We start from the raw sequence: 27,710 nt of genomic DNA, 5'->3' as shown, positions 1-27,710 counted from the left end.
TGCCGAGGTGTCTGCCGGACGCTGAGGTGTCAAAATGTCACTTCTCACAATGCATTTGATGTGTTTGGGGTGAAACAGCCGTTCTATGGAGAAAGCAATGTCTGAAAAGTGGTAAGAGTTTTCAGGTGGTCTTGTGTCAGGAGACGTGAGTGGAAACCGGGCCGTGAGACCAGCCTGCAGCTACCAGGCCCCCTGACCACCCAGGGCCGGGCCGCCCATGTTGTGCAAGGACAGTGAGGATCAGCTAGGGGCTGCGGGCTGCCACTTGGCAGCTCAGGGCCCAGACGTCTTGGCAGGAGTGCCCACCAGCTTCCCCTCGCTGTGCTGACACTGGCGGACCCCGGCCCGGAACTCACCCACCCCCTGCCCCCCGCGTCCCTCCCCTGGGAGGAGGCTCAGCCAGGCTCGGCCTTCCCCAGAAGTCTGAGTTCTTCCCTCCCCGACTGGCATTCCAGGCTGTGGCCCAGTCGGATCCGTTGGAGGGTGCTTCCGTCCTTCCCAGAACGTGCTCGGCAGACACTGGGTTTCTGCTTCACGGTGGGCCACGGGGCCAGGGCCGCGGTGGTGTGGGTTTCTCTGCAAGCCCCGGTCCCATTCTGCTGCCAGGGCCAAAACTCGACTTTGTGGAACCCAGACTGAGTAAAACCTGCCCGAGATGTCAAAACCCACAGGAACCTTGGGGAGGGACCCCCACTGAACCGACAGTGGGAGCGGCCGGTGATGCTTCAAGGCCAGGACTCGGTCCCGGAACCGTCTCCCCCTGGTGATTATGGACCCCATTCCGGATCCCTGGGAATCAGAATGTCCACTACCTCATCAACCGGTGGCCCGTGGCAGGGGTGTGTGCTCGCGGCGTGCCCAGCTCTTAGCGCTCACTGCGCCTGGGTAACGTGTCCCGTTCCAGCGATGCCTCGTTCCTGTCGGCCGCAGACACAGTCAGTCCTGGGAGGGGCCGGCCCCGGGGGCCATGGGCAGGGAGCCCCCAGCCCGTCACAGACTTCTACCATAAATCACAAAAAAATGAACGTGTGCAGAAACATATCTCAGCCTCATGCCTGCCTCTTAAGCATCAGTACAAAACGTGTCGCTTTTATTTCTCGAGTAAAATGTGCATTAAGCTCCCTCCAACATCACCTACAACCAAAATCACTTCCCTCATTGATTTCTTTCTAAATTGTTCAAAGGCTTCCTGTTGGATGTACAAAGACCCAGTCTCTCCCTCCACATTTATGTCACCATTTCACGCCCCAGACGGCCTGTCCTGCATCTTCTTGCTCCAACATGCGTGTTTCCCCATCTTTCCCCGTTTGACTCGACCATAATAATGCTCGGAAACCCCACACCTCCTGCGACGGGGGGCGGCTTGTGTGTGTCTGTGGATTTGATGTGCACTCCTCTGTCTCTGTTTGGATCGGGGACAGCTCAGAGAAATACAGCTGCATTAGTGGGGGGTTCCTGTGTGGTAACGTTCCCCTGAATCACCTCAGTGATGCTGGCCAAAACCCACTGCGCACCTCTTCTCCCGTGTTTGCTGGAGGAGCCTCAGGGGGAAGGGGCGCCTGATGACTGCGTCATGCTCAGCTCTGGTGGCCGATGGAACCCATGAGGTCGGCCCTAAATGGAGCTGCTTTCTCCACGAGGACCCCAAACCTACACCTTCACCTCAGAAAGGCAGCGGGAAGACCTGCAACCAAACGAGCTCAAAGCTTCCCTGTTGGGGTTTGTCTCCCTTCCCCCCAATAGAAACTCTGCTACTTCTTTTTAAAAAAGGGAGAGAGATTCATTTATAGAAAACCTTTGTACAATTTATTTCCTGTTATTAATCCTTAAAGTATAAAAATGAGGCTCTAGCTAAATGCAGGGTTTCAGTGGTGAAATGTTGACCATGTGAACAAATAAATAAGTATTTACAGTCTTTGGCAGAACAAATGAAGTTTCATCAATCTGGAAGAGAAGCTTGTTCAGAAAAACATAAATAATTTACCAAAAAAACTATGGTACATTCTAAATATTCACATCATCATCCCACAGAACTGTGTTGCTCGGCTAAGGGACACCAACACAGAAACCTCCGCAGTCTCCACGACCGTTACATTTAGTCCGATCTCCCACACCCTGCTGTCCTGGGGACACGGCTCTACAGAAAAGTGCAGCAAAACAAAAAATCACCCTCAAAGGAAGCAACAAACATAACTTTATCAAATGAAATGTGCAAGTTAAGACAAAAGTTATGGATCCTCTCTGCTTTACATAAACATGAGATTACCATCAACAGAAAGGGGAGAAAGATTTGCCCGCCTCAGACAAGACAAACTTCTCTTCTTAAACCCCTTAAGTGGAGTGAGATTAATATTTCCTGTAGGAGGATCATGCAATTTAAGGCAAAAAACAAACACACGCAAACTTGTGTCTATTACTGTATGACTGATTAATGGGTGTGTCTGGCAAGGCTTATGCTGATTTTTCTTCAGCATTCAAAGTCTTAAATCCTATGTACAGCAGGTAGGCAATGGGAAAAAAGACCGAATTACAGTTACTGGCAACAGTATCAATTAAGGTTCCATTATAAACTCTTCACAATCACTGACCTATTCCCCTCCATTTTTAGCGTGCTTTATCATGACAACATACTACTGTAAAGCTTGTATCTTGACAGGAAGGTATTTTGTTGTAACTGTATCTTTATATTATCATATATGCGTTATATGTTTATTCTGAGTAACTGTGCGACATGTGTAACTTGGCATATTTAAAATAAGTTATTGGTGAATGAAACTGCATCTACAGTCATTTAATAAATATTAACAAAACAGTTTTTAACTGGAACCTTGGTGAAAAGTGCTGCCAGATTAGGTAAGACACTTTGGCATCGTTTCAAAGCCTAGAATAGAATTAGACGCTAAGGTGCGTTTGCGGATGTGTTTGTCTGCTGGTCTGCTCTCCAGTAGCAGAGATTGGCAAGGAAGCTTGAGCAGGAATCCGGCAATGAGAAAGCAAAATCAAGGGACAGCCGGCAGGCGTCCCCTCCAGCCTGTGGGGTTGGAGTGGTCAGCTGCCCTACAGGAGGCTTTGCCGGGCCCACATCAGGACGCATGCTAGCGCCGCTTTGCAGGCGGGCCCCCCTCAGTTACAGCTCTGCCAAGTACGCAGTGGGCAGGGGCGTGGGGGAAGGGGCTTCCATTTGTTCTCGTCATTATTGCTAATGAGCCGATTAGAGGGCTGGCTCCCCACACGTGTGACTGGTCTCCTGCCCTCTCTACCCCCAGGGCACTTCGTACTCCAGCGGTCCCGTCTCTGGGGTCGACAGAACGGGACCCCTGCTAGCGTAGAACAGCTCTAACCCAGGAACGGAAATGGCTTCAAGCACTGAAAGTCGCGGAGCAATATTTTTCCTGCTTAATTTATGATAATGGCTTGCGCACAATATTCCCTTCAACTCCATATACACATAAATACAATAAGTAATTACATTTTATGTAAACGTCATTCATTCTTTTTAAACAAACAAGATAAAAAACGATGTAATGCCATGCTCAGTTGTCACTGCACAGAAAGTCTCGTGCATCATCAAGCTGCCTTCTTGTAGTGGGCTGGATGTCCACCGACACTGATCCTCTGAAGGCACTTGGGCTCGGGGTCGATGATGGTGAATGACCCTCAACGTCAAGGTCAAGGACAGGAGCTGCTGCTAAAGACAGAGAAGCTGGAAGCACCAGCACACAGTGGGGTCTAGGTAACAGCGTCTACAGTACGTCTCTGGAAGCACAGCAAGTCTTGCTTAGACATCTACAAAAATAAAAAAACAATAAGCGGAATTAGGACGGCTGGGCCACGGGTTTTGTTTTCTTTTATTTTGTTCTACCTGTAACCTAAAACATCATCTTAAGTTTTTAAAAAATCCACAATATGGACGGATGTATGAATGGTTGGAAAGAAGGAAGGGAACGTGTCATGTCCTGAAAGACAACCCAACAGACGGAAATAAAAAAATCACATCACCAGAAGCAACGTTCTCATGTTCCCTTTCTCTCTTTATGTGTAATTTTCAGTGTGTGATTGTTGAGAGGTACCTCGGAGCCTCACTGACCTCATGAGTAGGAGGGGATATTTTCACGGGCTTATGAAGGTATGAGGTCAGACCAGATGGGAGCAGCTTCCAGGTCTGCAATATTGTGATTCAAATACGTTCCTCAAGAGATAACTGCAGAGGTCCCCCTTCCTGCTTGCTTCTTTCCTCCCTCCTGTTCCCCTCCTTTCCTCCCTTCCTCCCTTCCTTCCTTCCTTCCCTTTTTTAGCAAAGGTAGCAATCCAAAATGCTGTTAGAGGTCCAGAAGGTATACAAAATGTACACAGCTAAAGGAGAGAGCACAATGTGAATAGGCAGAGCCTATGAATAATTGGACAGTGTTTGTTCTACCGAAGGAATTCACATTCAATTTAAAACAAACAGATAATGAAACAAACAAACCAAAACAAGCTGACCAAACACAAGAGTTGCTTATTGCCCTAATGTGCTGTTTTAATAAAAGGAAAGTTAAAATGCATGTCCCTTCCCCATTCTCTGCGCCCCCCACACAATGGTGTTCTCACCCACCTCTGCATTCATATTTCAGGTCCGAGAAATAGACCATTTCTTGAGAGAAGACAAACAGACCCAGCCGCCCGCCAGCGTAGGTTTGGTCGTAGATTGGTCCTGAGTCCGCCATGACCTGCTTTCCTTCATGCACTAAGACTCTGAAAACAGGGTGCAGGAGAAAGAAAGAGGGTGTGAATACCGGGGGCTGGGAGGTCAGCTCTCACCTCACGTAGCCAGCCAGCAGCAACAGGTCACGGCTCCAAGACCCCCCACTCCCCACAACTGGCCCCTCAGCCACAGTCGGAGAGCTCTCCGTCCCGAGCTCTGAGAGCCAGACAGCCGCCCAGTGGAGGGAGGATCATTTCCAGGCCCCTCTGCCTGGTGCCCAACCGCCCCCCCCACCCCGTGGCCTGCACATGGTGTCGAAGCCACGCACTCACCTGCACCCACCCACTAGTCTGGAACTGCATGATGACAAGGACGGGACTCCACCCTAGTGCCCAAAGCAGGACTGCGAGCACTAACTCCTCCCTGACAGGAGGGCGACCCGTGGGAGAGGAAAGACCCGCCCAACAGCGAGCCTGTGCTTTCCCTGCCCTGGTTCACTCATTCACGCTGCGGACACGTAGTCCTGGCCTCCGTGAAGAACCCAACCCAGCCCTGCCCTTTCTAGCCAAGTTTAACTTTGAAAAAAAATGATTTAAATCACTCACATTTGTTTTCATCAAAATCAATTACAAAAGCTGCCATGCCAAAAGAGCAAACACTGTTAGCCTGATATCTGTGAAAGTTTTATTTGAAGATGTGTTTTAAATTCAGCCATTCACATATCAGAATTAACTATGAATCTGTTCTCTGAATGAAGCCCATGTTAATTTTGCAAAGATGCAGTTAATTTGCACTTTCTGGGGACGCCTGGGTGGCTCAGTCATTAAGCATCTGCCTTCAGCTCAGGTCATGATCCCAGGGTCCTGGGATCGAGCCCCACATCAGGCTCCCTGCTCAGCGGGAGGCCTGGCTTCTCCCTCTCCCACTCCCCCTGCTCGCTGTGTCTCTCTGACAGATAAATAAATAAAATCTTTTAAAAAATAATGTATACTTTCTGTCCCTTGCCCAGAACATTCATTAGGAGGAAAGATGCTCATCATCCTCCGAGTTACATGACTAAGACAAGTTTGATTTTCTCCTCTTCTGTAGTTTTTTTAAAATAAGTGATGTGCAGTAGAAGATACAGGATAGAAAGCGTGAAATGGAAGAGACCGGAGGACAGCAGGTGAGTTAGAGATCCCTCTGGCTGATGTGTCTGTTAATGTTCAGACTTGCCTCCCAGTGGAAAGACACTCCTACAGGGGGACGTCACTTGGGGGAAGGAGCCAGCGCTGAGCCACACTCACCTTATGTAGCCCGTCTTGGGTCTGTGGGTCAGATGCCACCTGTAAGCAGTGTAGTCTTTCCAGCCGATGTTTTTGGGGTCATGCCACAATGTACGCACCTGCGGAAACACACCAGTCCTGAGTCCAGTTGGTGCCTGAGTCTTGACCACGCCTCGCAGCACCGAATGGGAAACAAAGACGTTACTCTGCAATCCATCCCTGTCTCTCTGGCAGCCACATGCCGGACTGACGGGTTTCAAGGCCTAAATCTCTGGTGTGGCTCGAATCCACTGACAGGGAGCAGTGTGGTCCTGAGCTAAGAGCCCTGGACTCAGAGTCTCCATCCTCTGCTGCCTCAACACGGGGCCTTCGGCAAAACACCTAACCTTAAAACCCAGTTCTCCCTATCTCTAGAAGACGGTAGAAATGTGTTTAACTCACGAGAGAATCATCAATTGTGTTTATAAAAGCACCAGGCCTGGCATCTTTAGTCAGGTAGATTCTCCATAAAAGAAGGTTAAAACCAGCGTAACTTGATTTAAAATTAATGACAACACAGACGGGGCATCTTTGGATGGGGCGAAGCCTGCTCTCTTGAGAAGCCATGGTGGCTTCAGGGCCAAGTCCAAGGGGCCCGGCGCCCGGCTGCCTGGGCGTCCTCACCTGACCCTCGGTGTTCCCAGTATGCCACAGGGCGTTCCTCAGGTGCTCGCCGGTCCCCGTGGTGGAGTTCACCACCTTGAGGGACACGCCAGAATAGCCGTAGGCCCGGGTGGGCTGGTCCTCCCAGTAGGTCTGCGTGACCTGCTTCCACATCACCACGTAGAAGCGGCTGCTGGACTGGTAGCCGAACACGAAGCCGGCGTAGTCATCGTCCCGGTCGGTGTTCACGTAGAATGTGCCGCTGAAGTCGACAGACCCAAACTCATCAAAGCCTGGGTGCCAGGGAAACATTGGGTGGTAGGATTCGGTCGGAAACGGCCTTCGGGGAAATGCTAGGATTAGCCCGGGGTCAGTGGATGCAGATATTACGAGGTTCACCTTGGGGTCTGCGACCCGGACGTGACTGACAAGTGTGGGATTTAATATGTTCAGTGTTGGCTGAGCTTTACTGTATCGTGGAACATTTCATACACCAAATCCATAAAATAAATGGCGTACTGGACATGAAATTCCAGACGTGTTACTCCCCAGTCCCTCGTTGAGACCATTTAGGCAGACGTGGACTCTCGAGAGACCTCCCTAATCCCCCGCACGAGCCTCCCGCATGCTCCCTGGGCACCTTGCCCCGACAAAGGACGGCGCAGATCTCCAAGGCTCACCAACAGCAATGCCGGGGTCCGAGTTGGCCGTCTGCACCAGCTCCTTGCCTTGATGGCGAATGACCCAATTGGGGTCGATCTGAGTGGTGCCCTTGGGATCCAGGTGGACCATCTGGAAATTCCTGAAGTCAGTTTCGCTGATGGCGCTGTTCTCGGGACACACGTCATCGATGTCTGGGATGCTGTCATTGTCAAAGTCGTCCTTGCAAGCGTCCCCACGCCCGTCCCCTGCCACCAGAACAAAAGCAGGAGAACAAGCAAACAAAGGAGATGGTTTGCCATCTGCCTTTCTGAAGCATCCTCGCACGCTCGCTGGGATGCCCCGAGGGTCCCCACTCGACACTGGGCCACGGGGCCTGGGGGTTGTCGGCTGGAATACCAAGCTGAACTTGCAACTTTGCTTTCTGATAGTTTTCGGAACTTCTATCATGACCTCTCTTCAGCATCCTGCCCTAGGTCTTTGGATCTAAAGCAGAGTTCTTACTCTATAAATGACTTTCCCTGGGGAGGTTCTTTTTTCTGGAAGCTTCTTTCAACTTGTCAGTGAGGTGGTAGAACGGGTGGGGGTGCACGGCAGGCCCAGACCGCCGGCTGCATGTGGGGGACCCACGGCCCCCACAGCGGCCCGTGTGCGGTAAGCATGACCACCCCCAGGCCGATGGCAGCTTTCTAACTAGCTCATTTGGGAGCCGATTGCTTCAGAAGGAGAAAAAGGTACCAAGTTCAGCTAATTTCCTGTCACATTCTGGAAACCAGTAATGTGTGTCCACCAGGGGGGACATAGGCGCACACGCCCGCGTGCATGAGGACACTGGAAAGCACTGCGCGCTCCGGGTGAGCCGGCCCCTCCCCACCACACGTCCCACAGGGCGGCCTGAGCGGAGCACCGTGGGTCCAGACAGGCTTCCCGTGTCCTGCTGGAATCATCCACGTGGCTCGGGGGGGACCCTGGAGCCGCCCTCAATCCCGAGTCGCCGTGCGCCTGTGAGTCACATCGGCTCAGATGCCCACACCCCGTCTCCGCTCCTGGAGGCCGAGCAGGGCTACACGCACCTGCCGCCAGTTTCTCATGCTCCCCCAGAAGCCCCAAGCACGGCCTGCGCCTCGTTATCTACTGGAGGCCCTCCCTGGGGCCCCAATTCCCCCGGTGGCCCCCTGGGTAGGGTCAGCTGCCCGGAAAACCAGTCCCTTTTCCTGATAGTTCACACCCACCATTTTTTGCTTGCTTTGCCCTCGAAAGACTAAGTCCCAACCTTGTCATGACGCCAGGTGCCCACCTCATCCCGTCTGTGATGGGTGCCTCTCTACAGAGACGGCCAATAGCTATGGCGCTGGCACCCCTGCCCCTACAGACTTGGACCCTGCGCTCCCCGCGTGGCACCTACCGTCCGAGTCCTCCTGGCCTGGGTTGGACACCAGCCGGCAGTTGTCCCTGTCATCGGGGACCCCATCATTGTCATCGTCCGAGTCACAGGCGTCGCCCTGGCCGTCGTGGTCGTGGTCGGCCTGGTTGGCATTGGGTATGTAGGGGCAGTTGTCCTGGTTGTTCTGGTGGCCGTCCTCATCGATGTCCTCATTGTTGTCACACTGGTCTCCCACGAGGTCATTGTCCACGTCGGTCTGGGGGACAGAGCAGGACCCACGCTGAGTGCCCGCCCGAGGTGCAGGCCTGGGCCGCCTCGTGCCTGTGAGCAGCTGAGCCCCGGGGAGAGCTGTTGGCGTCAGGGGGCGGCTTCGGGACGCTCCACCCTCCACGAGATCTCTCCATGGGCTCGCATCACGAAAAGAAGACTGGAAAGAATGAACGCCACAGAACCAAGTGCCTTTCTGGCATCGTCTACGACAGGAGATCCCAGGCACGACCGCAATGCGTTATGTTCGGTGTCTTCCGAAGGCAAACCTGGAGGAGAAGCCCGTTCCCACGTCTGCTTCAGGGAAACGGGAAGATAAGCGAAGGAGGCACAGTCCCTTCAGGAAGGGCGGCAAAGGCACCCACGCATTTGGCCTGTGGCCACCGAGATACGAGAGTGAGGCGCTGAGTTCAGAATGTTTTCAATTAAAATTACTGAAAAGCCTCTGCTGTCACTCGTTGGCAGAGCTAATGGATAAGCCACAAAGACACATCTATCTACAACAGATAAGGTCCCCGGGCCCCCTTCTGCCCATGGACACAGCCGATCGGGCACGTCGTCGGTTACCTGGTCAGGGTTGTGCACCAGGGGGCAGTTGTCACAGTGATCGCCCACACCGTCCCCGTCCGTGTCTCTCTGGTCAGTGTTGTAGACGTAGGGACAGTTGTCCCGCTCGTTGAAGACATCTGTGGGTATTCCAGGGGAAAACAGGAAAGGCACAGGGCTTTTCCTACTGCACTAAGCAACTGCCAGCCAAACTTTTATTTCACACAAAAGGATCTAAGATTATGGTGAAGTGTAAATATTTTTGGATTCGTGGAAGAACATATGTCAGACTCCCCATTAAAGTTCAAATCCCCTGAATTTAAACTAGAGCCCCCTTCCAGGGCACCAGCCTCTTGGGCGGAACGTGACCTGGGGGACCCTGCAGGCAGCTTTGCCACGGCCGACTCGTGAGTTGTTAGAAGTAAGAGCATGGGGGGGATATCCTCGGACAGGGAGGCAGGCGCTGCCGTCAGACGTGTCTCAGAGGCGCGATCTGGTGAGGAGACGGGACTGCACTCTTAGGGCTCTGACGGGGTTAAGCGTGAAGGGCACAGGGCGTGGGACTAGGGGCCTGAGTCACGAGAAGGAAGATGCCATGTCTGCATCTCTATGAAGGGAGGTCCTGAGGCGGGCGACCCCCCACGGGCCCCAGGAAGGACGGGTGGGGTGAGGTTTGGCTCCCACGGGAACAGCTAAGCACCGTTTGATCTCATGCCCACCGCAGGTGCGGCCAGCTCACGCCACGCCCACAGGAGGGCGATGCCACGCCAGTCGCGAACCCGCATCTATGGCCAGGAGCAGCACTGACCATCTCCGTCAATGTCCACGGAGCACGCGTCCCCCTCGCCGTTGTTGTCCGTGTCTATCTGCGCAGGGTTGTGCACATACGGGCAGTTGTCACAGCGGTCCCCGACCTCATCCTTGTCGTAGTCGAATTGGCGGGGGTTGAAGAGAAGCTGACAGTTGTCCTACGGAAACGCAAGGGAAGGAGTCGGGACCTGCGTGGGAGCTGTGCTGGGCTGCAAGTCGCGCCGTCCAGACGGAGCCCATCAGCCCCAGCCCAGTGCATCTGCCTCCCTGTGACAAAGACGGCACGCTGTGTGCTTCGTGGTGAGAGCAGGTACGTCGCGTCGCACCAGTGAGCCGGCGTGTGATGAACCGGCCCGTGGCGCGGGGGTCGGGTGGGGTGAGGCCATGATCAGGAACAGGTGGCCTGTCCGGCTGGGCTGCACAGGACATCACTTACGCCCGGCAACACCCTCCTCAGAGAGCGCGAGCAGGTACACGTTGCGTTAAAGGCAAGCGCACGCTGCATGGCAGGGTGGCCACGCTCCTCGCTGGCCCCCACAGGAGTGGGCAGGCCCTGTGCGCGGATCGAGACACTGGACTACTGCAGACGTCCCAGCGCAGCGCCCATGGCCCGACGCACTGCTGGACACCATGTGTCACGCACAGCCTGCGCCCTGCCATGCAGCATCACATGGGAGGGAATGCGGGCCACAGACATGTACAGGGCCTGGGGCGGGGCTGTCCCCCCCGGCCGCCCACTCCGGAGGCCAGAGCGGCCTCGCGGGCCCCACCTTCTCATCGTCCACGCCATCATTGTCATCATCTTCGTCACAGGCATCCCCGGTGCCGTCCTTGTCGAAGTCTTCCTGCCCAGAATTAGGCAGCAGTGGGCAATTGTCCTGTGAGCACAGGATGCACACGAGTTACAGACCGCTCAGGGGGCACAGTGCTGGTGCCGTCCGGGTTGGGAGCCGTCCTCAGCGGGGACGCCGTCCTGCTGCCGGTGCCACCAGACAGGGAAGCTCCTTCACCCAGGACCCCCGTGAAGCTGCCCCACGAGAGCAAGAACCCGAGGAGCGGGAGGGTCCACAGCTCGGGAAGCCTGGAGCAGGGCCGAGCCCGCAGGGCCCCTTGCCGCCCCCGACCCAGCTCACAGAGAGCCACGCTCACGCACCCTCCCCAGCCCACAGGCTCCAGAAGTCGGGTGTGGACACCCACTCAGAAACTGAGGCTGGAGTCCAAATCATCTCCCCAGTGAGTTCTTCACAGACGTGCATAATTGGCCTAATTAGAAGAGTCATTTTGTTTGACTCCAACGATGCTCTAATTCAAACCTGAGCTGCATTTCAGTTCTGTTCCCCCGTGCACCACAGAAGTCCCCGGGATGGCCTCCAAACAGACCAGGCCAACCCGGGCCACTCCTGGAGCCAGCAAAGGGCTCCCTGGTGCCATCACACCCAGGACCCCCCAGTCCCACAATTGTGATGAAACACAGGCGCTCTCCAGCAAGTTACCACCTCAAGAAAGGGAGCCGTGTGGAACTGAGGATGCAGCTGGAACCACCCAGAGCTCCCAGTTGTTTAGACCCATAAGTTATGTCCAAACGGTCACAACCACCCCAAATGGGAATGCCTGGATGGCTGGGGGGCGGGAGGCACCTGCAGGATGAAACCTGAGGGGTCAGCCCCTGGGGGTCAGCACCTGCGGGGTCAGCACCTGCGGGGTCAGCCCCTGGGGGTCAGCACCTGTGGGGTCAGCCCCTGGGGGTCAGCACCTGGGGGTCAGCACCTGGGGGTCAGCACCTGCGGGGTCAGCACCTGTGGGGTCAGCCCCTGGGGGTCAGCACCTGGGGGTCAGCACCTGGGGGGTCAGCCCCTGGGGGTCAGCCCCTGGGGGTCAGCACCTGCGGGGTCAGCCCCTGGGGGTCAGCACCTGCGGGGTCAGCACCTGCGGGGTCAGCCCCTGGGGGTCAGCACCTGGGGGTCAGCACCTGCAGGGTCCGGAGCCCCAGACCTCACCTTGATGCAGTGGTACGTGGCGTTGGTGGCACAGACCAGGTTCTTGTTGGGCCAACCGTCCAGGTCTGAGTCCTCCCCACAGATGAGCCCATCGCCCGCGTAGCCCGTCTGGCACTCACACTTGTACATGGGGTCGCTGAAATGCCCCAGGTAGATGCATTCCGCGTGCCTGTGGCAGGCGTGGGTCTTGTCCTTGCACGGGTTTTCAGGTTCACACACCTGCGGGTAAAGGGCCACATGGTGAGGACACCCGGAGACTCCAGCCCTCACGTACAAGGTCTGAGGCGGGCGCTCGGGGACAAGCTCAGGGGTGCAGGGCCTCCCTCGGTGCTGCAGGGACAGCAGGTGCCGGGCAGGCATCCAGAGACTCAGAGCGATGCTCCCTGGGGGTGTTTCCCAGCAGCTCCAGAGCAGCACCGGCAAGATGTCCAAGCCCACAGGTGATCGTGGGCTGTCCTCGGGCTCCTTGCAGGCAAACTCTGCTCCCCCCGCTCCCGCTGGTCCCATCGGGGTGGTGGACAGGCTCCCACAGCCCTCCGCATGCCCCAAGGAGGCTGCCCCTGTTCTCCTCCACACCCCCATTTGCCCAGTGCCCTGGGCTCTTGCCGACGGATTTACAGCCTTTCCGCGGCACACACAGGGCTGGGTTGCTCACCTGCTTCTCGGTCCTGGCCGCCTCCAGGCCGACGCCAAAGGGCTGGGTCCCTTTGTAACGAGGGGGGCAGGGCAGGCAGTGGAAGCCTGGGTTGGTGTTGACGCAGCGGTGGGCTTTGCTCGTGGCGAAGCAGACGTCCGTGACCACAGTGCACTGCGGGATGTGCAGGCATGAGCCCCGCCCCCGTCTCCGCGGGCGCCCCTCCCCCAGGGTGGGCACCCACCTCATCCAGGTCCTCACAGTGCATGCCATTGCCCAGGAAGCCCACGGGGCAGGCCCCGCAGGACCAGGAGCCGTCGGGGAAGCTGCTGCACTGGGCCCCGGGAAAGCAGGGGTTGGACAAGCAGCCATCTGTGTGGGAGGACGCAGGGGGGTTAGCTGGGGCTCGCCATCCCTGAGCCACGCACGGGAAGACGCCCCAAGGGGCTCAGCTGCAGGAAACTGAGCTCCTCAGGGAGGCCGGGGGCGCCTGCAGAGTCACCCCTCCAAGAGTAGATCCTGGACAGCACAGACACAAAGGCTACATGGGCACAATGGCTGTTGTCACGCGGACGCTCCCTTCTGCACCGTGCGCGTCCCGTGTTTACACAGGAGCGCTGACGAGCACAGCGCAGGAGCGGTCAGCGGCACGGGCATGAGCCGATCTCTCTTTTCTGTCCTCCTGCTGTTCTGCTCTTGGTTTTACCGCTTGTATGCCTGCCCCCGCCCGCACACCCACCTACAGGGCAGCTCCTCTTATTGCACATCTGATGCTCCTTGACGTCCCCCACGCAGTCCTTGCCCCCGTGCTGCGGCGCGGGGCTGTTGCAGACACGCGTCCGCTCCCGGATCCCGCCAGCACAGGTGACGGTGCAGGCTGACCACGGGGACCACGGGCTCCACCGGCCGTCGACTGCAAGCAGAAAGCACAGAGCGTCAGTGGAGAAGGCAATCTACGCGGGAAGAGCCGGGTGCAGCAGGGGCTCCACACAGGGCTGAAAACGGGAAGAGTGTGTGCCGTGGCCCTAAGCTCAGCGGTAATGCAGACGGCGGATTTCGGTTAGGGTGGTTTTCACCTCTGGGAAGAGAAATCACACGGGCACTGGGAGTGGAAGCTGACCGTCAGCCGGGCCCTGTGGTGCAGGGGTGCCTAGTCAGGGGAGAGTTCACGTTCGTTTTAATGGACAGCTCAGCAGCGAGAGGAAGCTCCCTGCACTCTCCTTTCCGAGGGCTGTCGTGCAGGGTGTGAATGGGGCTTCTGGAAGGTCTCCGAGCACCTGGCCCCCGGTCTAGCTGCGGCGTAAGCCGTCCCCTGAGACCCACCGTTCCGGGCCATCCACAGGGCCCCCAGAGAAGGGCACGCGGAGACAGCGCCCACAGTTCTGGCTGATGTTCCCTTAATCGTGGATGAGCTCAGACGAGGTCAGAGCCCACAAGCGATCGGATTCACCCCGAAGCCCACTTCCAGCAAGGAGCCAGCCAGGGTTCGGCGGTGCCTCGAGGGCTCCGTCCCCATCCCGCTGCCGCCGGGTGGGGGTGGCCTGGCTCCAGAGCCCAGGTTCCCGCTGTCTCGAGCACCCGCTCCCGCCCTGCCTCACCCCACCTACTCGGACATGGGGCGCCCTGGCAGCCCTTCGTCTCGCGGCCACTCCCTTTGCAGTTCTTGCCCCCCATCTGGGGGACCGGCGAGTTGCAGAGCCGGATGCGTGTGATGTTGCCGACACCGCAGGTCGCTGAGCAGGACGACCAAGGCGACCAGTGGCTCCAGCCCCCGTCCTGCCGGACTAGCACACGGACAAGGACAAGGACGTCAGGGCGGCCGCTGCCCTGGCATTTGCTCACGCACAGCTGTGGGGGCGGGGAGCACTAGCAAGGGAAGGACCCTCATCCCACAGGAGCCCCCGGTCAAGCCCGAGGGGCCCCAGAAACGCAGCCCATCCCCACAGGCCCTCAAACCCAAAGGCTGGCAACGCTGACCACACCCCCCGACCCAACCCCCCGACACTCACTGCGATTGTCACACTTGCCCAGGCTGCACGCCCGCGTCTGGATGGACGGCCCCAAGCAGGTGTTGCTGGTGACGTCACAGGACCGCCCTCTCTGCTGGGTGCCCGAGCCACAGCTGGTGGAGCACTCAGTCCACTCTGCCCAGGGGGACCAGCCCTCGTCACTGTCCAGCACTGCAGGGGAAGCACAGGGCCTGTCAAGCCTCTGCCCAGGGTGGCCGCGGGACAGGCTGGCCCGTGAAGAGCTGGCGAGGCAGAAGCCGTGTGCTGGGGAAGGCAGGCGTGCAGAGTACACCCTCCCCTGAGCAGGGCGCCCGGTGGGGCACACCCCAGCGACCCAACATCCACACCTGGGTCGGCGCTCAGGGCTGCCTTCCCAGGCAGGATGGAGGGGCACATGGGGATGCCCGCAGAGTGCCATAGAGGCCATGGGGTCGACCATCTGCGTGCTGGGCCCCGCTCATCATCCGTGTCGGGGAAGGGGTCTATGCGTTTCTTAAGATGGTTCACAGGAGAGAGTCCAGAATCATGTCTACAGGGGGCTTTATGGGACTTACTAAGATTTAGTTTGCTTCCATCTTAACCTCCACTGCTGAGTTACATATGATAAGGAAACATTCCAATTTGCTTGAAATTACAGGTCACCAAATTTGGTCCCAAATAATTTAAATCAGGACAAGTTAAATGAAAAGGCAATTTCCTGCAAAGGAAGTCTGCCGAGTGAATTACAATCTGTAAGTAAGAGAAAGACAGTAACTTCCTGCGAGAGATCTGTCTGGTGAGAGCAAAACGCACTGCTTTCCCGCGGTCGTATTTGGGGCACGTGCCCGGCAAGGATTAAACGTCCCAGAAAGCAGGAAACCAGACAAGAATAAGGCCACGGAGACCGCTCTCCACAGCGTGGAACGCCTCCCTCTAGTCGGACAAGGGCCCTGCCTCTTGGGGTCGTGCTGTCATCTCTCGCTGTGCTCGTAAGGCGCGTCACGCGCTCACACGGACACGGTCTACTTTAATATTGTCCATTTTAACCATAAAACTAACACCGTGTAGTGGGCAGCTTGCAGTTCTCCCACTCCCGAGTGCAAGGCCCTGGGCCGGCCGCGAGTCCGCAGGTAGAGCCTCAGGCTCAGAGCGGGCGGCACCCCAAGCTCCGCGTGCACTTACAGCGCAAGCAGGATGGACAGCACTCTCCTTCCACAAAAGATGGGCTGGCGCAGGGGGCCGGGGGGCAGGTGATTTGGTGGCAAACGGTTTTAAATTTCTGCAGGCAGAGAAAGGGGTCCATGTAACACTGCTTTAAAAGAACAAGCATTGGCGCGAGCGCTGCATGGGAAGGGCCGGGAGGACAGCTGTGTTCGTCCTGGCATTGCAGACACTGGAAGTAAAGGTGGGCCATCCATGCACCACGGGCAGGAGGGCCAGGTCTGTGCGTGCTGCAGACCCCGAGGCCGCCATCAGTGGAAACAGGGACCGCTGACCGAGGGGAAGAGGCTAAGTTACCTACCATCACCATGTGGGCAGTGACCTGCACCCGCCGGACTCCATGGAGCCGCCTGGAGTTACACGCACTGGCCGTCTCCACCCCGGCCGCCTCCCGCCCCCCATGGGACAGTCATTCACCTCCTGGAGTTCGGTTTCCTTTGTGCAGAGCAGTGGGGTTGGCTGGAGCCTTACTTACGGTCGACGCTGCCCACACAGCCCCCACACCAGGTCTGCTGAGGTAGCTGCACACATTCTGCAGCTCACCAGGGAAGACTGGGGGTGCAGCCACCCCGCACAGGCCCCTGGAGAGGAGGAGCGTCTCCACGCCTCACCTTGCAGGTGCACTTGGTGCAGCTGTCCACCACCCACGTCTCATTTTCCGCGAAGAACCGGCCGTCCTGCCAGCAAGCGGACATGTTCCTCGTCTTAGGTGGGCCGCCGATGAGCTCCCAGAGGAACTGGTTATCCTTCGACTGGAAGGTTGAGGGGAACATTTCAGCATAGACGGATACAACATACACACTCACCATGCTCACAGACCGGAAAGAACGTGCCTCCGTGACCAAAGAGTGCCCGTGGTCTGGGCTAGAGCCGCCAGCCCTGCGGGAGGCTCTGCGTGCACAACACAGCCCCCAGTCGACGTGAAACCTCCCCCAATCAGGGTCACGCGGCAGCGACCATAGCCAGGCAGGCCTGCAGCCATTGCCTGACAGACGGTCAGGAGCTCGTGGCCGCTGCACACCTGCCCAGGGATCTCCAGCCCTGGGGCCGACCACACCTCGGGGCCCGGTGGCCGGCGGTGCTGGATGGGGAAGGGACCCTCCCGGCCAAGCGCCACTGAAAACTGACACCCAATTTGTGAATTCACACATTCTTCCAAAAACGACGGACCCGGTCTGAGAACGCAATGGCAAGGATGCACACAGACCTAATTCTTGCTGTCTTGGGGCCACAGACTAGAAGAATGATCAGGTTTTGAACAAAACCAAGTAAGTGAAAGTGACCCGGGCTGCCCCCGACAGGTGTTTCTGCCGCTCCTCCCACTGACGCACTGTGGGCTCCCCCCCGCACGCGGGGGACTTCTGGGTGGGGTCAGAGCCCCCTGAGAATCCCCAGCCTGTGACCTCAGCCTCCGGGCCACAGACCAGCAGGGGAGGCATAGGTTCTCTCTCGCCCCGGAATGCGCAGAAACACTCCGTCCGTGAGGTCTCAGGGAGGTCACACGTGCCCCACCCCCAAGTCCAAGCTCAACAAACTTGTCCCAAAGCCCTTTTCATCCCCTCCTGCCTGAGTGACGCCTGGGTCTGCTGCAGCGAGGCCTCCAGAGGCCCTGGGGAACACCCTCCCCTTGCGTGGCAAGAGTGCCCACAAAACAGGCCTCTTGCCTCCGAGTCCCAGCTTCCTGCCCCGCACATGGTGGGCGTGGTTGGGACTCCTGCCCCCTCCTGCACCAGGGCCACATACACGCTGGAAGTTTCCAGAAGGCGCCCAGCCTTTGCCACGAGCTGCTGTAGCCATGCATGTTGTCTCTACCCCCCCACGGAGTGGAAACTGAGCTGGTCCCACCCCATCCTGGGCCAGGGTAGGAACGTGGCTCCGGGTCCTTTCCTGGGGGGCAGAGGGTGGGAACGGGCACCCCCCCACCGCTGAGCCGCTCTCCAGGCCAGGAGGAGACCCCAGACCTGCAGAGCCTCCGGGCCGTCCTCCCTGCTGCCTCTCTCCCTTCTCATGGGTGCCACGATGTTCCTGTCCTGAGCCCGCAGAGGGCACATCACATGGGGGCTGGCTCCCGTCACCCAAGTCTCTGCTTCCTCCCTGATATGCTGGGCTCCTGGCAGGTACCTCCTGCCCCTGTCCTTACTGCCCAGACCTCCGCAGCCAGTCCTCCCCACACCAGACTTTACAAAAAAAGCACCTCCCTCTCCCTCAGCAGTCGTATCTGCTGGGGACACGAGCGTCCCCTGCTTGAGAACCATCCAGAGCATGTGGAGCCCGTGGGCCTTGGTGATTCAGAGTTCTCTGCCCCCCACCTGCCCATCTCCCTGCCCGGCGGCTCCACCAATGCCACGGGAAGCGGCCGGTCTGCACCCACCACTTTCCGCAGGTTCTCGTGCAGCTCATTGACGATGACGTGCAGCCCCGACAGCTCGGTGATCATGGTGCCCAGCTCCTCACAGGAGCGCTCACACACCTCCGGCCTCCTGTGTGCGCCCGGACCCGCATACTCGGGGGCCACCTGCGGGCTCAGGTGCAGAGTCTCTGTGGTCTCACTGATGGCATTGGCTTCAGCTGCAGGAAGCACAGGGACGGCGGTGAGCGCAGCCTGGCCACGCGGAGGTGGTGCCACAGAGAAGGCCGGGCCCACACCGCGCAGGCGCGAGGCCCGCCCAGGAACGGCGAGTGCCGGCACCGCGTCCATCACGGCCTTGCTGGTAAAACAGGACTCTGCCCACTTGGTGACACCTGCCAACAGCGCCTCGGACGGCCACCAGCCGGGCGGCAGTGACGCTCAGGAACAGGGTGGGAGTGGGAGGCTGGAGCCTGGAGACTGTCCACACACACCAGGCGGAGCTGTGCCCCGCGAGGGACTCCGACGAGAGGAGGCGATCTCCTGTGACAGCCCCATTCTTCCATCCCCACTGGATCTGCTTCCCACAATGTGTACTCAGGAAATCCGCGGCCTCCCCCCAAGCTCCTCGCTTGCCCATTTTTCTATTCCAAACACCCTATGTGTTGGCCACTTGCTCCGCGTCAAGGCGGATTCAGCGGTCCTCACGCTAATCGGTGGCTTGTCTGACCTCACCAGCCCTCCCTCGCACTCACGCCCTCTCTCTGTCTACCCTGCGGCGTCCCCTGGAGGGAAGGGCAGACCCCTCAGACACTCAACCAGGGGATCCCCCTCGCTGCCCCTGTAGGCCGCACAAACTCTGGGGTTCCCACCACGGGATGGGCTAGGACACAAACTGGAAACAGACTTGGGCCAGTCCAGGGAGAGAGGCCATCCCCCGTGGAAGCCAGGCCTGCCTAGACATGGCCGTGCCCCCCACCACGTGAGTGTCATGGGAGTAAGATGCCCTGCGTCTCTCGGCGTCCGAGTTACACCTTGCTAACACGATCATTCTGCTGGGCCTCGCGCTGTTGAGGTTTTATTACTCGGTCATAAATCCTTGCCCCAATCACACTGACCTTGGGAGCTCCCCCCGCCTTGCTGGTTGGACGGGGGTGCACACCCCACAAACATAAACATACCACTCACTGCACACAGGTATCAGATTAAAAACAGTGAAGCACCCACAAATGTGCCCCACGGCCCACAGCCGCCTGATTTCGGACAGACCCCAGAGAAGCAAATCAGGACGGGACACCTTACAGTCACAGCACCCGATCCCTCTGACGAGACTCACGGCAGGGTCGCCTGTGGGTAGACCTGGGACCCAGACTGGAGTCCCCTTCTCCTGCTGTCGAGGGTGAAGTGTCTCTGCACCCTGCAGGGCTCAGCACCTGGAAGGGTGCTCAGCTTTCCCGTAAACACAAGCACAGCCACCTCGAGTCAGGGCATCCCGAGAACCACTCTGCTTTCTCTGAGTCTGTGGAATTCTCCCACACAGTTAATGTCAGATGTCCGTTTACTATCCTAGCTTTTTCTGAACTTTTTGCTTTTTAAAGACCACATTCCCCCCCAAAAAGGCAATGGCTTAAATCACAGGGACCAATAGTTGGCCTGTTAGCCGGGCTGGAGACGCAGGGGGTGAGGTCTGAGCCCCAGCGGCTACTGCAAACAAAAAGGCAATGGCTTAAATCACAGGGACCAATAGTTGGCCTGTTAGCCGGGCTGGAGACGCAGGGGGTGAGGTCTGAGCCCCAGCGGCTACTGCAAACAAGGGGCTTATAGCAGGAGCCTGTGTGACGGGGGCAAGCACTGTACCTCTCTCCACTCCACCGTCTGGCTAAAAATCACTCTCTGAATTCCTTTCCTTCCCTGTACTTAACTGACCCTCCATGGAAGATGTGCAGATGGACAGGTGCCCAGCCTCCGAGGTGACCCCCTGCTGGCCGAGCAGCGAGCCTAGGGCCAGCAGGGCAAACACACGGGGTCCCAGCTCCTACACAGGCCGAGTGCCACTCCCAGCTCCGGGGAGTCCGGTTCACAGAGCCACCGTCGAGCATTAGACATCACATCCTACACACTCTCCACACGTCAATCGTAAGAGAATGATTTATATGTGTCAGACCATGCAGTTGACACAAAGAAGGGTCTCAATGACAATAACCCACAGGAACCTGCGCTAGGAGACCGGGTGGGCGGCCAGCCTGCGGGTAGCCACACCCAGCAGCCATGGACCCCGGAGCCCCAGCTTCTTTACTGAAAAACAAACGAGCCCATCCCAGAGGCATTTTGAAGATTCACTGACATTGAGTTTAAAGAGCCCAGCAGACTGGGCTTCATAAAGTAAATGCTCAAGAGCATGTTGTCAAATTACAGCTGGAGGCAAATGCAAAAGGTAATGAACACACAATGTGAGATTATCTGTCAATGGTTCCAACAGTGTAGATGTTTTCATCAATGGGCTTTGTCAACAGCTGTGAGGAGCATGAGAAAACCCCCATGAACCTAGTCGGGCAAATATCTGTGGTGTTAGCTTATAGAGATGGTCTTCACACATTAATAGACTGGAAAATTTGCATGTATTCCTGTTAAAATGCAAGGATTGGCTTTTTGGCTTATAAAATGGATTATTTTGGATTATTAAAATATATTCAAAATTAATCGTTCAAGCAGTTTATCATTTCCAGGTGTCAACATGTCTAAGGTGACCAGCAAACTCTCTCAAAGAAAATAATGGCACCTTATTAGAATACTTTTTCTTAAATCCCTACTAGCACCCCCCATGCACACACACACAGTGACACACACTTACACAACGCACACACATCATAGTGGAAATCCATCCAAGACAAGAAAGGAAACATGAAATATGTTATCCAAAGCACACCTACCTCCCTGACTTTGCTGACAACCTTTCTTGCTCAGAACATCTTCCACTGAATTTTCAAACACTAAGTAGACATTCTGCAGCAAACCCTGGAAATACACATGAAGAGAGAAATAGAGCAGTGGACAAACATCAAATGTTTGAGGCTGAGCTAAGTGACATTTTAAAAATATAAGATGTTTAAATAGCAAGAACACTTCCTTCCATGTTTTATGCTTGCAGGCTTGAGCTCTTTATCGTGGGTTATCCCGTGTCCGTTACTCTCAGTGCGGCATAGACCCAGGATCTTACATAGGAAGACGGGGGGTCGGGTGGCCCCAAGACAGATGGGCTAATTCTGTCTTCCAAACACGTCCGGTCACTTGCTCTGGGCTGCACCTCCTTGGCAGGGGACTCTGCTGACTCCTGGTGTCTGGCTAACGGTCTCGGAAGTGCCCATGATCTAATCACAGACGTGGTCTCTCAAAGGGGAGAGTCCCTTCCACCCCGTGAGCAGTCAGCGGCTCGTTCAGCAGGGCCCACAGGACCTTCCTGACAGCCACCAGAGCCTCGTTCAACGACCGGTGAGGACTCTAGCCTTCTACTCAAAGAACTGAATTTAAAGACACACTGATTTCCAAAGAAGGCAGATCTGGAGGAGAGCAACGCCCTGACTCCCCCGTGGTTCTAAACACTGTGGTTGTAGGAAGATCTTCCAGAAACTACTTCAACATGAACGTATTGTAAGATGAACACGTAGCTATACCCCCTCATAAATCAACAGCCCTTTTCCTAAAAAGCATGACCGTCAATCTGTTCCCCCAGCCTCTCAGGGTTAAACGGGGAGCGGGCAGTGGGTTCCGCATACGGAGCCTGGGATTTTGCCAGGACATCGACGCCTTGGTCATGAAATCTGTCTTGTCTGGAAACCAACAACCATTTGCCCAGGGTAAGAAAGCACACCTGTGGGACAATGTGCTCTGCTTGTACACACACCTGTGCATGTGCATGTGTGTGGTTGTGTGTGCGTATGCACGCGTGACGTTTCTGTGTGCATGTCTCTGTGCGTCCGCACAGGCGGCATGTGTCTCCCAGCCCAGGCCTGACCTGTTCCAGCACGGGCACCACGTTAAGACAGGCCCTTGCTGGTCACTCCCAGCTCCCATTCCCCTGCCTCACGCGTCTGCCGGGACCCTGCCGTACGTACCCTGAAGTGACTGTCTCGCGAAGAGCCCTTGGCCACATACATCCTGCTCTTTTCTGTCCGGAGCTGCTCATAGAAAGGCTCGTCCAGCGTGAAGCTGTCGATCAGGTCACAGCCCACGTACAAGCTGTAGGTCTCCCCGGTCACCTGCACGGTGACGTTCTTCCACTGGGAGTCAGCCAGGCCCACGTCCTCCAGGGAGATGACGTGCTGGGTGCCGTCTATCCAGTAGGTAAGGTCCAGCGTGTCTGCTGGGCCGTTGGAGACCATTTCGAATTGCCTCTGGGAGGTGCCGGGGCCCTCCAGAGCCAGGAGCGTGCCCCGGGACTTGGGGTCCTGCTTCAGGCTGGCCGAGAGAAAGAACCCCTCCTTTTGCCGCATGGTCTTGGCAATCCTGCTGAGGTAATCTGCGTTCACCGGCGGAATGTAGTCAAAGCGGACAAAGCGATAGGCAGGCACACTGGGGTCCGGCCCCCGGAACTGCTTGGCCCCGATGGTCTTCCTGTTTATGTTGCTGATGCTGAAAAGGTCGAAGGCCATGTCTTCGTCCTGGCCACCAGCTGCCGGCAGGGACAGAACAGGGAGGTTACCAGCAGGCAGGGCGAGCAGGAACCCAGGGGGGGATTTTTACACGCAGGGAGCAAACCGTGATTTCATGTGCGACTGAGTCCATGCGGCCTCGGGTGTCCCCGGGCTCCCCTCCCTTTCCACCGGGGTGCTAATGGCAGCTTTCACATAAAACCATTATCCTCTCTCTCCTGGCTGCTTCCCGAAGCAGGGCCCCCAAGACAGCTGCTGGTCACAGATCTTGCTTCCATCCTTGACTGTGTGGGGAGCGTGCACCAGAAGGTAAACCGAGCATGTCGTCTAGATTAGCTGGCGTTCTCCACAGCCAGATTTTCTTGGGAGAGGAAGCACTGCCCCAAGGGGGGCTCCGCACACCTTCCGGAATCCGTCTCCTGCTCTCCCACCCAGATCCAAACCTTAAGTGCGGCCCTGTCTCTACCATTTGATCGCCCAGAAAACAAGCCTACAAAGGAAACGGGCCTCTGTCCTTGCTATGGATGCATTACATGTTGCTTTCCTATAAAGATCATGTGACTTACACATGTTACATTGTATCTCTTTATTTTGCAGAAGTATATTCTGCGAGTCTCAGTGACTCGCTCTGAGACTCTGAGACAGTGGTGGGTCTCAAGTCTGCAAATCAATGGTTTTAACTCACCATCTGAATGACTGGAAAGAAAAGTGATCGGACTATCCCAAAATATAACAGTTTAAATAATTCAAAATAATTTACTGAACAGAAATTTTAAACGAGGCAAGTTCAAACATTGTATTCACAATGTTGCTGATCCACGTGTGAATTCTACCACCTTTAATAGAGCCATTTGGCAATACATCAAAAATCCTTAAAATAATTCAAACCTTTGACTCAGCAATTTTACTTTTGGAACTTTTTCTAAGGATATAAACACAAATACTAGTAGAGATTTATTCACAACTGGATTCCTGGTGGCATCATTTATACTCACAATAATAAAGTAATGATGTAGATGGAGATTGGTCTAAAAATTATCAGGGTTATCTTTTGATGGAACATTATACAGTCCTTAAAGACCATGTTGTATGAAAATAAACACATGGGAAAATTTTATGATATATTTTCAAGTAGGGAAAAAGTGGGAATAAAAGAGTTCTAAAGCACCAACCACCTGCAGTTTTACAAATGCAGCATGTGAAAAAAAAGGCTAAATGTGCACGGCAAATGTTGTGTCTCTAGGTGAAAGAGTATTTTTCTCTAATACCTAGATTTTCCAAAAATAAGTGATTTCTTATTATGTGGACTCAAAAGTAAGTAAATATTTATTGAAAAGAAAGTTCCGGATGTTCTAAGGAACGACAATCACGTTACCTGCTGGGGCCCGATAGCCCCAACAACCAGAGATGCTGTCCACACTCACCTTGCGCACCAGACAAGGCCCAGAGGGCGAGCAGCACCAGCGTCCAGAGCATCCTGCTGTCCACCACCGAACCCTATGGAGGAATCAGACCCCTGTTACAGGTACACACAGCAGCAACTTTCCACGTCAGCTGGAATGTTCACTCACATGAACTGTTTGTGCATCAGAATCAAAAACAAGTGGATTTGTGGGAAGTAAATGCTAGATAAGAAATTAGCTTTTCAAAGGGGGCTTCCTGACTGTAGCTGGCTTTTCTTGGAGTTGCATGTGTTGACAAAGCACTATGCTAATCACGATCTCAGTATTCACATTATTTGATCCTCATAGTGACCTAGGAGGCAAATACTATTATTATCATGCCCATTTTACAGACGGGTAAATGAAGAATCAGAAGAGTTAAGTGCTTGCCCAGAGCAACGCTGCTGGTGAGAAGTGCAGTCGAGACTTAAACCCAGGAAGCATGAATTTAGAAAAGCATCAGCATTATTTAGAAAATCATCTACGAAAGTAAATAGCCAAGAAAACAAAATTTGTGCATGACTTAAATAGAATAAATATTAACTGTGTGCAGGAGAAGTAAATTTAATTTGGTGTATCATAACCACAAAAAAACATAGCATTCTACTTAGCAATCACTTTTACTCGGCTCTTCTCTTTTCCTGCAGGCCTGTTTTTCCATTCTTGAAGATTTTCAGTTGGCGTGGTTCAGACCAGCAGATGCTGGGCCAGAACTCAGGAGAGCTGGACAGAAGCCCGCTCCGCTCTTAACCCCTGCTCCGCCTTGGTGCTCCAGCACCAGCCTCGCATGCCGGCATGTGGGACACAGAGCTCCCTCCCAGCAGTAGGCTGCTTCCTGCTCTGGATCCAAGCCAGCGCTGAGACCCCATCCCCTCCCCTAGGAGGAGAGCAAAGCTCCTGAGCAGCTCAGGACTGAAGGAAGCCAAGCAGCCCCCTCTCCAGAAGGATCTGGTGAACTGGAAGCAGTCGTGTTCCTGGGAGGGAGGAGTGTCCCCCAGGAGTAGAGGCTGCTGTGCAGGCCCCTCGGGCCCCGCTGGAGTCTGGACTCTGCTGCATGCAACCTCTCCACAAACACGTCCACGGGCCTGGTTGTTTTCCAGCGGCGCATTTCGAGGAGACGGACCACAGCGGGGTCAAGGCCGTGCCACCAAGGACGGCCTACTCAACCTCCCACCTCAGCTTCGTCACCTGCCGAATGAAGAACAGTCGTTTGAAGCGTCCACTCACAGGGTCACGGGGAGAACTGAGCTAAGTGAGTCCGTACTGTAAAGGGCGGGAGCAGCACGGCGGGCTCAGGCGTTTGCTGAACGCCCTGCACGGCTGTCCCCCAGACCACTCTTTCCATGACTTTCCAGCGCAGTAGGGATGTCGCTGTCCGGGTGCTCGAAGGGCTGAGGTCCCGAGGAAGCGCTCTGGGGAACTCAGAATGACACCTGGCACTCAGTGAGCGCCCGTAAGTGGTCTCAGTGTCAACAGTGGTGAGCCCATCAGGAATGCCCCCCGTGTCCCCTCGACCAGATGTGTGCTGTCCGTCCCCTGCAGACACAGGGTGACGGCTGGCTCTGGCAAAGGTGGGCTCCCTCCAAAATGCACTTTTTCGAGGTCTGGATGCCCAGCTTCCTGAGTGTCGACTTAACCAGAGTAACTCGAACTCTGTTACTAACCAAACCAAACCTCTGGTCCCCAAAAGAGGAGTGTCAACGGGTGTTGGCACTCTGGCCAAATGAGTGAGGGGGTCACATCTGGTCTCACGGGGTCACGACAAGACCAGGATTGACCGGGACAGTCGCTCCACTTACTACGTGCTGTGTCCCAGACAACACGCAGTACAGACACATGGATGCACGCTGTCCTCGCTGGGCACTTGACTTCCACACACTCTCCATGTGTTTACGGCTCTATTTTTTCCAAAGAAAGACTTTCAAAGACTTTCTGCAGCAGAATGCAATTAGAACTCATAAAGATCTTTTACAATTCTTTTATATCAGCAATCAAAGCGGCAATAACTTTCCTGAGTGAACTCTAGTTTCGTCTGTCAGGAGGGACAGGATCATGTAGGAGCACCCCCACCCCGAGCCTCCTAGGAGCACCCCCCACCCCGAGCCTCGTAGGAGCACCCCCCACCCCGAGCCTCCTAGGAGCACCCCCCACCCCGAGCCTCCTAGGAGCACCCCCCACCCCAAGCCTCATAGGAGCACCCCCCACCCCGAGCCTCCTAGGAGCACCCCCCACCCCGAGCCTCGTAGGAGCACCCCTCACCCCAAGCCTCGTAGGAGCACCCCCCACCCCAGCCACACAGCAGCCTCCTGCAGGGACGCCCAGGCTGGACTTTCCTGTGCAGACCGGCCGCCACTTGCGACCACAGCTGGATTCCAGGGTCCTCACCCACTTGGTCCATTATTTATTAATAACACTCAAGACGCTTCTGAGCTATTAGTAATGTTTAGAGTTGGAGCCTCTATAATCTCTCTGATCGTGTTTTCACTCTCTCAGGAGGATTTTTCTGGAACGCCTCCCGCATGGTCCCCCGTCCACGACAAATGCTACTATGGGAGCTTCTTACCCTGTGGCTGAAAACACGAGCCTGTGCCCGGGCTTGCAGACAGGTACATGCGTGAGCGTGGCAAGGACCGCCAGACAGGACGACCGCCAAGGAAGCTCCCCGCACGAGCCCCATGGACAGAACGCTTCCCCGGGGCTGGCTCACGTCAGCTCGGCTCGCAGAGGGGAGACGGGGTCGCAGATGAGCCCCACCTCACATTATCAATCTATGTGGCACTTTTTCCTGCTCCCTTCTTAGAAACCAAAACAGCTGTTTCCAAAAATTAAAGTACAATGCAATGACTTTTTAATAATTGTATAAAGTTCTTACCTGGCACGTGAGGCTGCTGAGGCAAGGGCTGAGGCGAGGGCTGAGGCGGTGCTGGGGGCCGAGTCCAGAGGGCCAGGTCTGTGGCGTGCAGGAGGCTCAGCCCTCCCTGCAGACGAGCTGGGGTCGGCACCGCACTGGCCGCCCGGCAGCAGCCGCTGCTTTATATGCTCCGCTCTCCTGGGTGGTGCTGTCAGTCAAACATGGGAGGAAGCACATTTAATTCATCCTTCGAAGGAGTGACATAATCCCCCTCCGGTCTCGCATTCGCTCTGAGCACCTGGCACACGGGTGCTGGTGCCGCC

General features: G+C 56.0%; 1 protein-coding gene across 1 annotated transcript; it reads right to left on the bottom strand.

Moving 5' to 3' along the window:
- Positions 1 to 1,789: 1,789 nt before the first annotated feature.
- THBS2 (thrombospondin 2) lies at positions 1,790 to 27,710 on the bottom strand. The gene is made up of 22 exons (XM_027603451.1): positions 27,409 to 27,710; positions 24,519 to 24,591; positions 22,558 to 23,114; positions 21,376 to 21,460; positions 18,470 to 18,666; positions 16,710 to 16,850; positions 16,060 to 16,156; positions 14,899 to 15,069; positions 14,497 to 14,673; positions 13,629 to 13,802; positions 13,134 to 13,261; positions 12,911 to 13,063; positions 12,256 to 12,474; positions 11,029 to 11,136; positions 10,257 to 10,416; positions 9,470 to 9,588; positions 8,657 to 8,891; positions 7,272 to 7,499; positions 6,613 to 6,884; positions 5,971 to 6,068; positions 4,595 to 4,734; positions 1,790 to 3,786 (listed from the first exon to the last, which is right to left on the bottom strand). The coding sequence occupies exons 2-22, from the start codon at positions 24,568 to 24,570 to the stop codon at positions 3,779 to 3,781; spliced, it is 3,519 nt and encodes a 1,172-aa protein (XP_027459252.1). The 5' UTR covers positions 24,571 to 24,591; positions 27,409 to 27,710; the 3' UTR covers positions 1,790 to 3,778.

Source organism: Zalophus californianus, chromosome 7, assembly GCF_009762305.2.
Source record: "Zalophus californianus isolate mZalCal1 chromosome 7, mZalCal1.pri.v2, whole genome shotgun sequence".
Classification (NCBI taxonomy): domain Eukaryota; kingdom Metazoa; phylum Chordata; class Mammalia; order Carnivora; family Otariidae; genus Zalophus; species Zalophus californianus.
This window is presented reverse-complemented; position numbering and strand designations above follow the sequence as displayed.

Coding starts and splice junctions, on each gene's coding strand:
- THBS2 (XM_027603451.1), bottom strand. CDS start 24,570: ATGCTCTGGACGCTGGTGCTGCTCGCCCTCTGGGCCTTGTCTGGTGCG. Junction 8,892..9,469: donor TGGTGCACAACCCTGACCAG/GTAACCGACGAC, acceptor TCTGTCCCCCAG/ACCGACGTGGACAATGACCT. Junction 7,500..8,656: donor AGGCCAGGAGGACTCGGACG/GTAGGTGCCACG, acceptor TTCTGGTGGCAG/GGGACGGGCGTGGGGACGCT.